The sequence below is a fragment of the Macaca mulatta genome, chromosome 8 (genome assembly GCF_049350105.2).
Source record: "Macaca mulatta isolate MMU2019108-1 chromosome 8, T2T-MMU8v2.0, whole genome shotgun sequence".
Lineage (NCBI taxonomy): Eukaryota > Metazoa > Chordata > Mammalia > Primates > Cercopithecidae > Macaca > Macaca mulatta.
Window position 1 is genome coordinate 40,234,331 of NC_133413.1, and position 17,843 is coordinate 40,252,173.

The window sequence follows — 17,843 nt, forward strand, 5'->3', positions numbered from 1 at the left end:
TAAGACTAAAGCCTCTTAATGGAATAATCTCTCCTTAAATTCTATAAAGTTTTCTCTTTACACATGGTTTAGGGCTAAAATGGATGAGATTCAGGGGCAAAGAGCTATTTTGACCAGAATATAAACTTGATTTTATTAGAAATCAGAAACCAACATGTATCTAATTAAGACACAAAGAAAATATCAAATCTGGCTAAGTGTAGTGGCTCATTCCTATAATCCTAGCACTTTGGGAGGCTGAGACAGGAAGATCGCTTGAGCCCAGGAGTTTGAGACCAGCCTAGGCAATATAGTGAGACTCCATATCTCACTATATTTATTCAATTTAAATTAAAAAAAATTTTAAGGCTGGGCGTGGTGGCTCACACCTGTAATCCCAGCACTTTGGGAGGCCGAGGCGGGTGGATCACGAGGTCGGGAGATTGAGACCATCCTGACTAACACGGTGAAACCCCATCTCTACTAAAAATACAAAAAATTAGCCAGGCGTGGTGGCGGGTGCCTGTAGTCCCAGCTACTCAGGAGGCTGAGGCAGGAGAATGGTGTGAACCCGGGAGGCGGAGCTTGCAGTGAGCCGAGATCGCGCCACTGTACTCCAGCCTGGGCAACAGTGTGAGACTCCGTCTCAAAAAATAATAATAATAATAATAATAATTTAAAAGTTAAAAAAAAATCATCTCCACTGTCCACATAAGACCTTTTATTCCAAAATCTAGTAGTTACATAGCCCATTAGTATAAAACAACTTTCAGGACTTAAAAATTGGTGGGCATGGTGGCTCATGCCTATAATCCCAGCACTTTGGGAGGCTGAGGTGGGCAGACTGCTTGACTCATGAGTTCGAGACTAGCCTGGGCAACATGGCAAAACATCATCTCTACTAAAAATACAAAAAACTAGCCAGGGTGGTGGTGTGCACCTGTAATCCCAGCTACTTGGGGGCTGAGGTGGGAGGATGGCTTGAGCCAGCAGGTGCAGTGAGCCGAGATCACACCACTGCACTCCAGCCTTGGTGATAAGCTAAACCTTGTCTCACAACCAACCAACCAACCAATCCCAAAGAAAAAGAAAAAGAAAAAGAAATTCAATAATGAATTAGGAACATAACCTTCCCAACCCCTTAAGAATCCAGCCTCAAAACATGGTTCTTTTCTTTTCTTTTTTTTTTTTAAGGAAGTAGGTCCATGCTGTCTACCTATCTATCTCCAAGTCCCTCTGCATCCAGAGTATGAAACTGGTCTGCACAATGACTGAATACTTCCTCTTTGTTCTTGGAAAAACTTGCCTGTAATTTCCCAATTTGACCCAAACAATCTGCTTGTAATGTAGTTTCTTGCCAGCTTTACAGTCATTACAATTCCAGCAGCCTTCTGGCATTTCTATGCTCAGGCATTCCGGGTGGAAGGAAGCTGGGCACGATTCACAGCAGAGCAATCTTCCACCTTGAAACAAATAAACAGTCTTAATAACTGAGAAAAGAGGAGAGAGAAAAAGAAAGAAAAAGGAGAAAGTTATCTTTTCAGCACATTAAATCTGATCCAAATTGGGGGAAAATAACAAAGGGACTGAGTCATATCTACAGTGATGGATTAAAATAGCAAATGAATGTATTTAGCTACTTTTCAGGGTTTCAGTGGCCAGAAACTCAGAGCTTCTGAGTAGTACCAAAAGCATCCATGTACTCTTTACTCCTTTAAACTATGGGCTACTGAGGTATCAGTTTAGAAGCTAAACTCTTAACATATGACCAAATTGAAGCATAAAATCTTTTGACTGAGTAGATTTGAGAGGTTTTTCAAACATGTAAGTAGCAACTTTCTTTTCTCCTTCAGAGATAAAAAAGAAAGCAAGTCATTGTTGTATTTTAATCCAGTGCCATGGTTAACTAAATTCCTTTACAATATAATTAGCAAGAAAAAAATAGCCAATAGGTTGATCAGTACTTTTTTCTTTCCATAAAGAATACAAAAAGCAAAAGGAACACAGAATCTCAAATTGGTGATTATGTTATCATTACCTTTTGGTGAAGATATACAGGCTATACAGCAGTGGTTTGCAACTTTTTCATCACCAAGGATTCCCTTTTCCCTCCTCATGAACCCACATAATTTCAAGTATTTTATCAACAACCAAAAAACCTCTGTGTGTGTGTGTGTGTGTGTGTGTGTGTGTGTGTGTGTGTGTGTGTGTGTATTCTCTCTATATATATACAGAGAATATATTTTGAGACGGGCTCTCACTATCTTGCCCAGGCTGGTCTTGAACTCCTGGCCTCAAGCAATCCTCCTGCCTCAGCCTCCCAAAGCACTGGGATTACAGGCGTGAGCCACCATGCCTGGCCAAAATCTGCATTTTAAAAGTAACAATTTCTCCAATTTTTATTAACCAAAGAAATATATAACTGCTAATCAGAGATTCTGATCCCAATAACAAAACTAGTATTATCACATTAAATTGTTAAATCATAGCCAAATTTAAAAAACTCATGCAGCCTGATTCTGTACAAATGTGTAATTCTGTTAGATTTTCTGAAATATTAAACATAGTTCAAAAATTTTGTTTACATCTCTTCTGACTTCATATTGAGAACCACTGCTTTATAGCATAAAATTAAGTAGTTATCAGTATAGAATGAAGTACCATATGCAAGGGGCTCACTCCAAGTTCCCTGTCAAAACTCCTTCCTTTTAGATACACAAAATACTCTCTGGATTGAGACCAAAATAGGTGTGGCAAACAAAATAGTTGTAAATGCTAAGAAATATGAAATTCTGGGAGGAAATTAGGTATTTCTAATATGTATTTCAATACGTGACAGAGAATGTTGTTAACCACTGAAGATGAAATATAATAAAGACAAATATTTATTGAAAAAAACTGATCTTTTCATTGGAAAATCAGGTCTATAACCCATGAGTGTACCGAGATTTAAAGTCTCATAAGCAAAAGGGTAAGAGCCCTCTATGCAACTTTATCAAATCACATGCTCCAACCTTCTGAGGGCTTGCTACCAATTTTCCAGAAAATCTTGTCTTCCTATAGATTTTCAAACTTCTGATTAACATAAAAACAAAAAGAAAATCCATATACAACCCATGATGAATTAAATTACTATATTTCCTCTGCTTAAAAGCTTTTACTTCAACCATCAAGATTTTTTTTTCTGGGACTACATCTCAATATGGATTAACTGGTTCAGTTTACCAACCTAGAGATCAGATGCCCAAGTGCTCTAAACTTAGGTAGGGAATTCATCTATAAATTTAAAGTAAAATGAGATTATTCATTTTTTTTTTCCATCAGAAAGGAATGACCAGTAGGGAGAAAAGTCTGCAAACAGCTTTAGAGGACATGTGATTATTAGCACTGACGTAGAAAAGTCAGGCTGGTCATTTTTAACATTATGGAATAGTTCTTAATTTTAAGTCTTATTTCAGAGGAAATACAGAGCCAGAATCATCAGAGAAAATTGTCATGATAAAGATGATTAAAATACACAAGGGAAATAAAAAAAAAAATGAATGGTCCACTTTGGTGCTATGCAAGAAAACTGGGATACAAGAGAAGTGAGATATGGTTCAAGTTAAGCAAACAGAGGGCTCAAAATAATTTCAATTCATGTCAAAGTTAATACTGAGTACTGAAAACAAAGTAAGCAACAATTGAATTAATCTAATTTTATATAGGTACCAGCACGAATATAAAGCATTTCCTAAAATGTCTCAGGCAGAATAATTATGGAGTAAGTCAAACCTATGTTCATTTTTTGTTTTGAAAGCAGGCAGTATTATCAATAAAGTGATATAATCTGACTGGGGAAAACAGACAAAAAAGCCAGTACTCTCTCCAATACTTCTAATATGTTCCAATCGACTTGCTGAGTCGCACTTTTAGTCATGAGTTGCCACTTCAGATGTCTGACAAAGAGCAAAGATACATCAAACAGGCAACACAAAGAATTTTTTTAAAGCCCATTTCAAATACACCTAGTGTGTGTGTGTGTGTGTGTGTGTGTGTGTGTGTGTGTGTGTATGGTATATTAGTTATGAATGAAGTTTTCTTTAAAGATTCTGAACTTGGCCCCAGATCATAATGGGAATGTACACAGGAAAAGGCCCTCATCTTTCAAGCTCATTTATTTTTCCCTATGGGATAATAATTCCCCAAATAATACATCATTGTTAAATCATTTTTATAACAGGTAGGATTATGGAAACTAAACACAATATAAAGTTTTCTTCCATAGGTTAAATTAACTGGGAGAATACAAGTATCCATTTAGCTCTTGGTACTGTGTGGATAATTATCCATCAGCAATTCAGCTGGGCTGCCTTCCAGCATCCAGCATTAGGGGTATTCTCCCCCACCAGCTTCCTACCAATGTCTCCTAAGGGAAGGGCAACTACTTTTCATAGCATCTTAACCGAACATTTAAGAGCACAATGACAGAACATATTCTAAAAGCAAACTTTTAAGTATCAGTATCTTAGTTTCCCTCTTTTAACAACCTACCTTATTAGTTGAAAGTTAGTAACAAATTATACCCTATCTTTTCTATTCCAACTTGAATGATAGTTTCACACCAGGAAAAAGAGAAGGAACATTTAGAATATTGTTCTATATTTATACTGACCAAAATCCTAGTCTTTCTATTTTAATAACTTGTAAATATGGAATGTGTGAAAATTTATTCAAGGGAAGAATAAGTAAAAATTTGCAATAATGGAATTATTTTAAGCCCTTTTTAATAATTGTGCAGCCATATGAAGACACAATCACAACCACCAAGGCAGAATTTACCAAAAGCAACAGATGGTGCTTGACAGGCATACATTTCCCCCCTACATTGAAAGAGAAAAAAATAGGAAATGCAAAAATAAAAGCAAGAGAAACTATTTTGATTATTACCTTTCTCACATTTCTTTTTGGAAGCTGACGAAGAAGGAATCATAGGTAATTTCATCAACTCAGCACGATTTGATTCATTCAGTAGATAGTGGGACTTATAGGCATATGAACTGAACATGGGGTCTGAATGGTCCTGAACTATCAGCCCTATACGAAACAAACAGAAAGAGATGAGCTGCAATGAAACTACCCATGATTCCATGAGGAAAAAATAAACCAACACCTATTATGTATGCTTCAAAGTTGGGGTGGGGAGGGCGAAAATGAGAATATGAAGAAAAAAGAAAGATCTGACAGAAAGGTTTTCTATAGTTTTCAAAGGGAGTCTGAACTACTCAATTCCTTTTCCCTATATATTATAGAAACCTATATTCTGCAGAAGAAAACTTCAAATAATTTGAAGATATAAACACTTGACATCATACAGAAAACCCCTTAGGGAAAACAAAGCTACACTGCTTCATATTTGGATGTACAATGATGACAACCCAAAGAACAAAAGGATATTATATATCATGTAATGAGATTGAAACAAGAATCATTTACATAAGTAGACCCTGATCTACCTTCAATATAACAAGTAGCACTTTAAGGTAGAATGGAAGTCTCTCCTTTTTTCTATTCATATCTTCAGAAACACTCAAAGAAATCCTAACTTTCTCTGCCAGATAGTGAAACTCTTCTCTATCAATATGGTACATGTTTTATTTCACTTTATATTATATTTTATCTTTTTTTGAGACAGAGTCTTGCTCTGTCACCCAGGCTGGAGGGTAGTAGTGTGATCATGGCTCATTGCACCTTTGAATTTCTGGGCTCTAGCAATCCTCTGGCCTCAGCCTCCCGAGTAGCTGGGACTACAGATAAGTACATGCCACCACACCAGGATAATTTTTAAATTTTTTATAGAGATGGGGTCTATAATAGCTTCTGTGCCCAGGCTGGTCTCTAACTTCTGGCCTTAAGTAATCCTCCCATCTTGGCCTTCCAAAATGTTGGGATTACAGGCATGAGCCACTGTGCCAGGTCTGGTACATGATTTTAAAGGAGCCATAATTTCCTGAACTTTACTGAGGTAATGCAAACATTTTCATATTTTCCCTGAGACGATATAAAGGGTTAATAAAATCAATCCTTTTGATCTACCAATTATAGCTATGCTACTTGGAGGAAAACACTAAAGCTACCTGTGGTTCCCTCTTCTTTGCCTTCCCCCTCCCCCAGTTAGTTCATGATGTAGCTACAAGCCACTCCTAAACCTAGGCAACTATGAGACCAGGGGACATTTCTCTATCCTATATCTTGGCTACTGCATGAATGTATAACGATGTAGGATTTTACAATACAAATTATGGCAGCAGTTTTATTTAGAGATCATTTTGAAGGGGAGGGAAATTACCATTTACTTTTCTCTGTGGGCATTATCTTAATACTCTACACTGAGACAAATTCAAGAAATATCTCTGGCCTAAATAACAGAATGGAACTTGAAATTACTAACAATATGACAGTCTTCTTTTTGTTTTTTTTTTTTGAGACAGGGTCTCACGCTGTTACCCAGGCTGGAGTCCAGTGGCGCGATCACAGCTCACTGCAGCCTCGACCTCCTGGGCTCAAGTGATCCTACCACCTCAACCTCCCAAGTAGCTAGGACTACAGGCGTTTGTCACTATGCCTGGCTACGTTTTTGATTTTTTTGTAGAGACGAGGTCTTGCTATGTTGCCCAGGCTGATCTTGAATTCCTGGGCTCAAGCAATCCTCCCACCTCTGCCTCTCAAAATGTTGGAATTACAGGCATGAGCCATGGTGCTCAGCCAGAATCTTCTAATAAAAGTTATATAGGCCGGGCACAGTGGCTCACACCTGTAATCCCAGCACTTTGGGAGGCCAAGACAGGCGGATCACCTGAGGTCGGGAGTTCAAGACCAGCCTGACCAACATGGAAAAACCCAGTCTCTACTACAAATACAAAAGAATTAGCCAGGTGTGGTGGTGCACGCCTGTAATCCCAGCTACTTGGGAGGCTGAGGCAGGAGAATCGCTTGAACCCAGAAGGCAGAGGTTGCAGTGAGCTGAGATCTTTTTGCCTGGGCAAAAAGAGCAAAACTCCGTCTCAAAAAAAAAAGTTATATAATGTTGAAATGAACTTCATACATTTCATACATTTAATAGAAGGAGATGGTGTAGTGTAAAAGAATATGGGCTTTGAAATAAGAAGGATCAAGTACAAATGCTGGTCCCTCCATTTAACTTGTGTGACATTAGGTAAATTATTTAATCTGGGTTTCAGTGTTCTCACCTGTATACCATGGAGAGAGAACTTCTTAGGGAAACTGTGGCAATTCATTCAGATAGTGTTTAGTAAAGTTAGACTTACATATGCAAAATAAATTGCTATTATTTACTGTTAAAATGAAAAGAAAACTCCAGCCTACATTACCCATTTAAAAGTACCATTACAAAGAAAGGCATAGAATGCTAAGTAACTCAATTTACCCAGCCTCTAAGATGAAAGGAGATGCTAAAGAATAAGCACTATACTGAAAAATGTCTGCATGCTTCTTGTGAATCCACAATTAGGTGGCATGTGGAAGAGGAGTGATGTTCCTCAAACCCTGAAACATTTTGAAAAATACTGCCAGACATTGTAGTCCTTAAGAAATAGTTTAATGATTCTAAACACCCAATAACCAAGAACTAAGAGAAAATCTATGTGAAGGGAAAAATTCTGTATGAGGCAAGAAACAAGCAAAACAAGCTAAGTTTTCTAATACCCAAACATAAATGACTAAAGTGCTCCCTTCTGTGTGTGGATTTATTACAGTTATGTCTCCTTTAAAAAGGTGACCTTTATAAATATTTATAAAAGAACACATATTATTTACTTGTGAAAGACTTTTGATTTAAGCCTTCCCAACATCTGATCTATTTAGAGTAAGTCTTTGTCAAATGCTAAAAAATAAAATGAAGGTTATGTTTACCATACAAAGTCTCACAGTTAAATATGTGGGAATTAAATAATTTTGCTTAAATAGGCATTTAAATTCAGTAAATATTCCAGAATAACTGTCAAATTATTAAGATGTAAATACTGATTCTGTTGTTAAACATGGGTTTTCCCTCCACTGACATTATTCTCAGAATTTTAATCAAGTTATATAAGTTAAATTTAACAAAATGGCTAGAGTTTCTATAAGCGTACAATTTTCTAGGTGTCCTAAATTGAAAATACTGTATTTTGTTTCACAATTCACTGCAGTCTTGAACTCCTGGGTTCAAGTGATCCTCCCTCCTCAGCCTCTGAGTAGCTGGGACTACAGGCACACACCACCATGCTTGGCTAATTCCTTTATTTTTTGTAGAGATGGGGTCTTGTTATGTTGCCCAGACCGGTCCTGAACTCCTGGCCTTAAGCAATCCTCCTGCCTCAGCCTCCCAAGTGTTGGGATTACAGGCGTGAACTACTGTGCCCAGCCTGAAAATACCTATTTTAAAGGTATCCCAATTATTGAATGAAGTAGAGCAAAAGAGAATATTGATTAATCTACTGATGGCATTTGATTCAGAATGTGCCCCAACATAAGCCAACATAATAGTTATAAACTTGATATTAAAATGCAGGCTAAATCATACATGCTTATACACTGACAGGAAATGTCAGTGCCCAGCAATGGTAGCACACAGTTTGCAAAGCAATAAGAATGACTTTATGTTATCACTGCCACTCATCCGTTTAAAAGACTCTAAAGCTAAATATTCGACTGATAATACAATGATTTTTTCTAATCATCACTTTCTTAGGAATGCAGAGATAGGAAAGGCAATGAGTAACACCTTTTTATTTATTATTTGCCCACCTGTTACCATATGGCAGGAAACATTTCAGACCTACTCCTCCATGATACCAGCCAGGTTTCAGAGCAGGATACATTTGACACTGCTGTAGTTAAGAAAGACACAGTACTTCCTGCTCCAAAGGCAGACAGTCACATGTGCTTATAAAGCAGGCAAACAGAAAGTAGTGTCTACTACAGACCCCGCTAGCTACTCCACAAAGGACTACGATTTATTTAATCTTTTACTGCCTACCTCCAAGTAATGTTTTCATAATGAGATACAAAAGCAAAACCACCTAAGATCTATCATACTACCTAAATTCTATTTTTAAAAGTTGTTATAGTACTTTCACCAAATTAAAATAACTGTCCCCTAAAGCAAAACCAACCAACCAAACAAAAACTACTTTCATCTTCGGTATGGTCTAAATAGAATCTAACAACCATCATGGGCCTTAGAGGCCTTGAGAATAGTTCAGACAGAGGGAAGGTCAGAAAACTTTGCACTTAAAAACAAAATGAAAGCAATATTTAGGGATATTAGTTGGTTTTTATAATACTTACTAAGTACCAAAAAAGTTTTATTATAATATGGCTGAGATAAAGCCAGATATTCTGTATAACATTCAACTAAAGAAGTTTCATTTTATATTTATCAAGAACCCAGGTTCACTGACCCCTGTAGGGCTACAGTATTGTTTTTAGTTGATCAATCTCTTGGCATACTTAAACATCAACAGCTGGCTTTAAGAAAGCCCACATGGCTGGCTCTGAACTAACACCACCACATATGCTGCCTTGGCTGTGTCCCATCAGGCCCTCCTCAATGCCAGATCAAAACATTAGGATAAAATACAACACAAACAACTGAAAAATAGATGTGCTGGTCTTGCCTTCCAAGTGAAATCTCAATCAGTTGAAAGTTCTGGTTTAAGATTATAACATGGGAAGGATCTGCTTTGAATAGAAGAGTTGTTTGCAGAAGGGAAAAGATTAATCTTTTAATGCTCCAAACAGAAAAACTAAGAACTTAACTATAATTCTGTTATTTTTAGAAATGCAGATTTTAGCTTAACTTATGGAAGAATTACTATTCTAACACTTTGGACATCTAGCATTATAAAAGTTACTGGAATGTTCATCTCTCTCAGGGATATATTACAGTGGAATTCTGCACTGGGTAGAAGATTCTACTAGATGGCCTGAGTTCTTTCCCAATGCTGAGACTCTATGTTAATGAAGAAATATGCCAATGATCTCAAAAATAAATGAAGAGAAAAGTTAGACACTCACCTCTGGCACAAACGAAACAAAAGCCTACATTTACAGCAGCAGAAGAATTACTGCTCCGTTTGGAATGATTACTACAGATGAGAATGTAGGAGGATACTAACATGCTTCCAGCCGCAATGCAAGCATCTCCAGAGTGATAGGCAACTGGACATCTCAAACATCTCATCATGCGGCCTGTTTAAAGACAAGTCAAAAAGGAATCTAATAAGGCATCCGCGGGACATAAAAAGAAGTTTTTGGAGTTGGACTTTTTTGGGTCCCAATGAGATGCTAGTTACAGTAGATATAAAGCATTTTTTCTTCCCTAGTCTGGCTCTGTCATCCTATGCCATATGGCCCCTAAATGTAAGCCTAATAGTCACTTAGCGATCGTCCAAAGAAAAAATTATTTGTTCCAATGCTGTAGAGACGGTGGTATCCAATATGGCACCTACCTGAAGGACTTTCAAGGGTATTTTGAACACATGGAATTTTCTTCTCATGGTCTGAATTTAGAATGTAATCTCTACTTAACATGTACTGTGTATGTACTGTGGCTGAACTGTTAAAGCGAGAGATACACAGAAGGAGAATGCCCTATGTTGTTTGTAATATATACCTGATAATGTTATTTGCCACTGCACTTAAAACAAAAATCTTTGTCTCTTCTTCAGCTGTTTTACCTTTACTTGCTTTGTGGATATCTTTCTCCATAGAGCAGGCAGAGCAGCAGTGCTGAGGACAGCGGAATCCTTTTGATTCAAAGATGGCAGTGGGGAATTTGCGGACACAGGCTTCATGATAAAATTTCCCACAAGCACCAACAGAACAACGCTTCACATCTTTACCAGACACTTTACACGAGAAACATGGGTGCTGCCCTGTAAAATTGGTGAGGAATATAAATCAAATAAAATTGACTAAAGCATATTCAAGTAGAAGCAGCTATAGACATCAAACAGCTACTCCTAAAACAGACTCTAATACTATATTTAAGAATTTAATGCACAAAAAAGCACTTAAAATAAATGCTAAATTCAAATTATGTTTTAAATTTTGCTAGAATATTTGATTATCAATTTGGAGACAGAATACTAAAAACAATTTAGATCTCCAAAACTGATTCCACAGAAAAGCCAGAACAGAGTTTAACATCTCGTAGCAGACAGCAGCAAAGTCTTCCCCACATAGAATAAATAAATTACCAAAGGAAAGACAGATTGCATTAGATAATCACTGATTATTTCTATGTACAAAATATGCATAAAATGAAAACTCACAATCCTAATAAAAAAGAAAATTACAGCTAGAAATATCTTATTTGAACTACAGAAAATCAAGGACAAAGAAAATATTCAAATTATCCACAAAAAAAAGACAATTACTTTCAAACAGAGCTGACTGAAAGAGAAAAAGGGAAGCCAAAAAGCAATAGAATGCTATCTTCAAAGGGCTGAAAGAAAATAATTACCAAACCAGAATTCTATACCCAGTAAAAATATTCGTCAAGAATGAAGTGAAATCAACATTCGCTAGGGAGAATTAACAAAACCTAGTTCTTTGAAAAAGAATAATAAAATTGGCCGGGCGCGGTGGCTCAAGCCTGTAATCCCAGCACTTTGGGAGGCCGAGACGGGCGGATCACGAGGTCAGGAGATCAAGACCATCCTGGCTAACACGGTGAAACCCCATCTCTACTAAAAAATACAAAAAACTAGCCGGGCGAGGTGGTGGGCACCTGTAGTCCCAGCTACTTGGGAAGCTGAGGCAGGAGAATGGTGTAAACCCGGGAGGCGGAGCTTGCAGTGAGCTGAGATCCGGCCACTGCACTCCAGCCTGGGCGACAGAGCGAGACTCCGTCTCAAAAAAAAAAAAAAAAAGAGTAATAAAATTGATTACCTCTGGTAAGAATAAAAAAAAAGGAGAAAGGTCCTAATATTAATATCAGAAATGAAAAATGGAACATCACTACAAATCCTACAAACATTAAAAAGATAGTAAAAGGATATCACTATATTTTTGCTAATAAATTTGAAAATTTAGATGAATAGACAGATTCCTAGAAAAAAAGAACTTACCAACACTGGCACAAAAACAAACAGGACGTATGAATAGTTCTGTAAACTATTAAAAGAAATTGAAACTATAATTGGAAATCTTTCAACAAAAAAAATTTTAGGCCCAGATAGCTCCACTGGTGAATACGTCAGACATTCAAGGAAGAAAATAATGCCAAATATGAAAAAACTAAACAGGAAAAAAAGAAGAAACAAGTAAAAGACAAACAGATATAGGGAAACATGCAACAAAAATGACAAAAGATTATGTTTTGTCGTATAAACAGTTTACATATGGAGAAAATGCACACAACATATATAAGCAAAGATAATGGAATAAGACTTACAAACTACAAATCAATATAGAAAAAAACCACAGCAGACTAATGTAAAAGTGGGCAGAGGATGTAAACAGGCAATTCACAGAAAGACAAATAGCCAAAAGAAAATTAAAATATGTTCATCTTCACTAGTAATCAGATAAATGATAACTGAAACCGGTTATAAAACAGAAAAAAAACAGCCAGGCGCGGTGGCTCACGCCTGTAATCCCAACACTTTGGGAGACCAAGGCAGGTGGATTACGAGGTCAGATCAAGACCATCTTGGGTAACATGGTGAAACCCCGTCTCTACTAAAAATACAAAAAAATTAGCCGGGCGTGGCGGCAGCCACCTGTAGTCCCAGCTACTCGGGAGGCCGAGGCAGGAGAATGGCATGAACCCGGGAGGCAGAACTTGCAGTGAGCCAAGATCATGCCACTGCACTCCAGTCTGGGCAACAGAGTGAGACTCCATCTCAAAATAAACAAAACAAACAAACAAACAGAAAAAAACTTAAAAGAGTTTAATAATACCTATTATTTTATTTGAGACAGAGTCTTGCTCTGTCGCCCAGGCTGGAGTACAGTCATGTGATCTTGGCTCACTGCAACCTTCGCCGCCTGGGTTCAAGTGATTCTCATGCCCCAGAATCCAGAGAAATTGGGACTACAGTGATAATACCAATTATTGATAAGGGTGTAAGGGGCTGGTAGAAGTTTAAGTTGGAATGAGCTACCTTAGAAGGCAACTGGGCAATAGTCATTAAAATGAAAGTACATTCACTTTCTGCCTAGAAATTCAATTTCTCAATAACTACATTGGGGAAGACTGAGAGTAAATGTTAAAGGATGTTGCCTGAAACATTGTTTGTAATTGCAAACAACTGAAAGTAACTCAAGTGTCCTTCGACAGGGGAAGAGTTAAATAAACTATGAATATATGTGTACTAGGGCACTATGCAGCCATTAAATAGAATGCATCTGTATTGACATAAAAAGAGCTCCGGCAGAACAATGGTATGATACATTTATATTACAACACACACACAGACACACACAAAGGTTTATAGGGCTACACATCAAACTGACAATGGTTGTCGGGACTGGAATTAAGTAAGGGCCTAGGATTAAGACTGATGATCAAGGGTGACATCAGCAAGAACAGTAATTATAATATTTTCAAAACAATGTGGTTATGTTTTACTTGTGTAATTAGAAATAAATTTAAAATATTAACGAATGATAAGAACACTTTTAACACCACAAAACATAAATGGATAAGACACATAAACAGATAATTCACAAGAGTCAATAAATATACAGAAAGAAATGTTTAACTTTAAGCAAAGAACTGCAAATTATAACAACAAACTTGTCAAATGTTTATTGGTCATCTGGATATCATCTTTTGAAAATGTTCAAGTCTTTTGTCCACTTTTCTTATAATGCCTATTCAAAATCTGAAGGAAAAAATATAAGGAATAGTTTTGTTTTTTTACAGAAAGTTAGGTGAACTGCATTATTGTTCTTTGATTCTGGAAGTACCTAATCTTTACAAATTGGCTGAATTATAAAAGTTCTTTAAAATGAGTAGTTAAAACTGTGATGTTCACTTTTTAAATTGTCTTGCAGAAATAAAGTACAGTAAGGTGGGGTTTTGTTTTGGTCCCATTGTATAGACGTAATTTCAAAGTACATTTTTTCACCACATGGTTAAGGCCAATAAAGTACATTTTACCATGTATATAGATATGAAGGTAATTATATTTTTAAAATAACTTTTAAAAGTTTTAAAAATTAAAAAAATATATTTGAAAGGTAGGAAGTTTGACTTCACACATTTGCTTAATGCATAAACTACTCTCTGTAAGAATAAAATAGGACTTCAGATGGTCACGGTGGCTCATGCCTGTAATCCCAGTGCTTTGGGAGGCCAAGGTGGGAGGATCACTTGAGCCCAGGAGTTCAAGACCAGCCTGGGCAACACAGTAAGACCCCATCTCTAAAAAAAAATTTAAAAAATAAGCCAGGTGTGGTGGTATGTGCCTGTGGTTCTACCTACTCAGGAGGCTGAGGTGGGAGGATTGAGCCCGGTAGGTCGAGGCTGCAGTGAGCTATGATCATGCCCCTGCACTCCAGCCTGGGCGACAGAACAAGAACTGTCTCAAGAAAATATAAAATAAGACTTCATTTATGTAATGATCAAAATAAGCCTAATATAAATGAAAATAGTTAAAACTAGTGCAAGTGTTATGCTAACAGAGAGCTGAACTATCAAACTCTTTTAAGACTTAGGTTAGAGCTCTAACATGTGAGTGCTTTCCATACTCTTCCTTTTCACTAGGAAATGGCCTTCATTAAGAATAAGTCAGTGAGGAGTGAGGCACAGTGACTCACGCCTGTAATCCCAGCACTTTGGGAGGCCAAGTGGGTGCACTGCTTGAGTCTGGGAGTTCAAGACCAGCCTGGTAAAGATGGTAAAAACTCTCTACCTAAAAAACAAAAAACAAACAAACAAAACCGTACAAAAAAATAGCTGGAGGCTGGGCACAGTGGCTAACACCTGTAATCCCAGCACTTTAGGAGGCCAAGGCAGGTGTATCACTTGAGGTCAGGAGTTCGAGGCTAGCCTGGCCAACATGGGAAAACCCTGGCTGTACTAAAAATACAAAAATTAGTCGGATGTGGTGGTGTGTGCCTGTAAGCCCAGCTACTCGGGAGGCTGAGGCACAAGAATCACTTGAACCTGGGAGGTGGAGGTTGCAGTGAGCTGAGATTGCGCCACTGCACTCCAGCCAGGGCGACACAGCAAAAATTTGTCTCAAAAATAAATAAATAAATAATTAATTAAAAAGCTAGCTGGGCATGGTGGTGCGTGCCTGTAGTCCCCATAGCTAATCGGGAGGCTGGGGTGGGAAGATCACCTGAGCCTGGGAGGTCGAGGCTGCAGGGAGCTGAGATTGCACCACTGCACTTCAGCCTGGGCAATGGGACCAAAAAAAAGAAGTCAGTCCATCAGTCCAGAGTCAAAGACCACAGGGGAAGTGGGGAAAAAAAGAATAAGTAAAACTACCTATTACAGAACTCTTTTTGGAGCCTTATTCTATTGTACATTTTATTCAAAAGGGCAAATAAAAATGCTTTCTTTCTAGAAATCACATTTGTCTTAAATAATAGAAAGTGGTAGTATAAGAACATATTAGGTAGGTATCTGCAATACTTCTTACATGTGAAGTGTTTATCTTTTGTAAACAAAGGAAAACTGCCTAAATGACCTAAAACAATGGTTTGAAGAATCAGAGTTCTCACTTCTAATATGTTAGAAGTGTACCAAATAGGTACCAAACTAATTTTCATGTCATAAGTAAATTAAAAGCACTTAATTTTTAAAAAATAATTGTGGTAAAATATATATAACATAAAATGTAACACTTCAACCATTTTTAAGTGTATGGTTCAGTAGCATTAAGTACATTCACATTGTTAGCACTGTCTCCAGAACATTTTCATCATCCCACACTGAAACTCCGTACCCATTAAAAGAACTCCTCATCTCACCCTCCCCCACAACCCTGGTGACTACTATTCTAAGAATTTGACTATTCCAAGTAATTTATATAAATGGAATCATACAATATTTGTTGGCCTTTTATACCTGGCTTATTTCACTCAGCATAAAGTCCTTAAGGTTCATCCATGCTATGGCATGTATCAGAATTTCTTTTTAAGGCTGAATAATATTCCATTGTAGGTACATACTACATTTTGTTTATTCATCCATCAATGGACATTTGGATTGTTTCTACCTTTTGACTACTGTGAATAATGTTGCTAAGAATATGAAAGTACAATTATCTGTTGGAGTCCTTTTTTTTTTTTTTTTCTTTTTAAGAGAGAGAGTCTCACTCTGGTTGCCCAGGCTGGAATGGAGTGATGTAATTACAGTTCACTGCAGTCTTGACTTCCTGGGCTCAGGTGATTCTCTCACCTCAGCCTCCTGAGTATTTGGGACTATGGACATGTGCTAGGCTAATTTTTTTTAAATTTTTTTTTTTAATTTTTGGTAGAGATGAGGTTTTACCATGTTGCCCAGGCTGGTCTAGAACTCCTGGACTCAAACAATCCGCTCATCTTGGCCTCCCAAAATCCTTGGATTACAGGCGTGAGACACTACGCCTGGCCCCTTCTTTCAGTTCTTTTGGGTATATACCCCGAGTGAAATTGCTTGATCATTTGTTACTCTGTTTAATTTTTTAAGAAACCGTCATCGGGTTTTCAACAGCCACTATACCATTTTATATTCCCACCAACAATGCACAAGGGTTCCAATTTCTCCATAGTTAAGCCAACATGTTGTTTTCTTTTTTTTGATACTAGTCATTCTAATGGGTATCAAGTGGCATCTCATTGTGGCTTTGATTTGCATTTCCCTGATTACTCTTTTTTTTTTTTTTTTTAATAGAGACAGAGTTTCACCATGTTGCCCAGGCTGGTCTCAAACTCCTGAGCTCAAAGAGATCCACCTGCTTTGGCTTCCCAATGTGCTAGGATTACAGGCACGAGCCATTGCGCCTGGCCCCCTGATTACTCATTATATTGAGCATACTTTCATGTGTATATTGGCCATCTGCATATCTTCTTTGGAGAACTACCTGCTCAAGATCTTTGCCCAATTTTGAATTGAGTTGTTTAGTTTAGTTTTTTTTTTTTTTTTTTTTTTTGAGATGGAGTTTTGCTCTTGTTGCCCAGGCTGGAGTTCAAGGGAATGATCTCAGCTCACTGCAACCTCTGCATCCCAGGTTCAAGCGATTCTCCTGCCTCAGCCTCCTGAGTAGCTGGGATTGTAGGCATGCACCACCATGCCAGGCTAATTTTGTATTTTTAGTAGAGATGGGGTTTCTCCATGTTGGTCAGGTTGGTCTTGAACTCTTGACCTCAGGTGATCTGCCCGACTTAGCCTCCCAAAGTGCTGAGATTACAGGCATGGGCCACCATGCCTGACTCGAGTTGTTTAGTTTTTTATTGCTGAGTTGAAGGCGTTCTCTATATATTCTGGGTATTAATGCTTTATCAGATATGGAATTTGCAAATATTTTCTCCCATTCTATGGGTTGCCTTTACATTATGTTGATAAGACCCTTTGGTGTACAAAAGTTTTAATTTTGATGAAGTACAATTTGTCTGTTTTTCCTTCTGCTGCCTGTGCCTTTGGTGTCATATATACGAAATCACTGCCAAATCCATTGTCATGAAGCTTTTCCTCTATGCTATGTTTTCTTCCAAGAGTTTTATAGTTTTAGCTCTTACATCTTGGTCTTTGATTCATCTTGAATTAATTTTGTTTATGCTGTTGGGTAAGGGTCCAACTTCGTTCTTTTACAGGCATATATCCAACTCCTTCAGCATCATTTGTTGGAAAGACTGTCTTTTTTTCCACTGACTAGTCT

General features: G+C 37.5%; 1 protein-coding gene across 7 annotated transcripts in view; it reads right to left on the bottom strand.

The window, feature by feature from the left end:
* Positions 1-17,843, bottom strand: part of NSD3 (nuclear receptor binding SET domain protein 3) — a 111,670-nt gene that overhangs the window by 21,071 nt on the left and 72,756 nt on the right. For 3 of the 7 annotated variants that reach the window (XM_015145179.3, XM_015145177.3, XM_077943438.1), the window contains exons 13-16: positions 10,701-10,898; positions 10,039-10,212; positions 4,909-5,055; positions 1,286-1,469 (exon numbers count right to left, since the gene is read on the bottom strand). In XM_015145179.3, coding sequence (XP_015000665.3) covers positions 1,286-1,469; positions 4,909-5,055; positions 10,039-10,212; positions 10,701-10,898 — 703 coding nt within the window. The remainder of the gene's footprint in view (positions 1-1,285; positions 1,470-4,908; positions 5,056-10,038; positions 10,213-10,700; positions 10,899-17,843) is intronic. The other 4 variants (XM_015145181.3, XM_015145180.3, XM_077943439.1 and 1 more) reach the window with 2 other exon arrangements.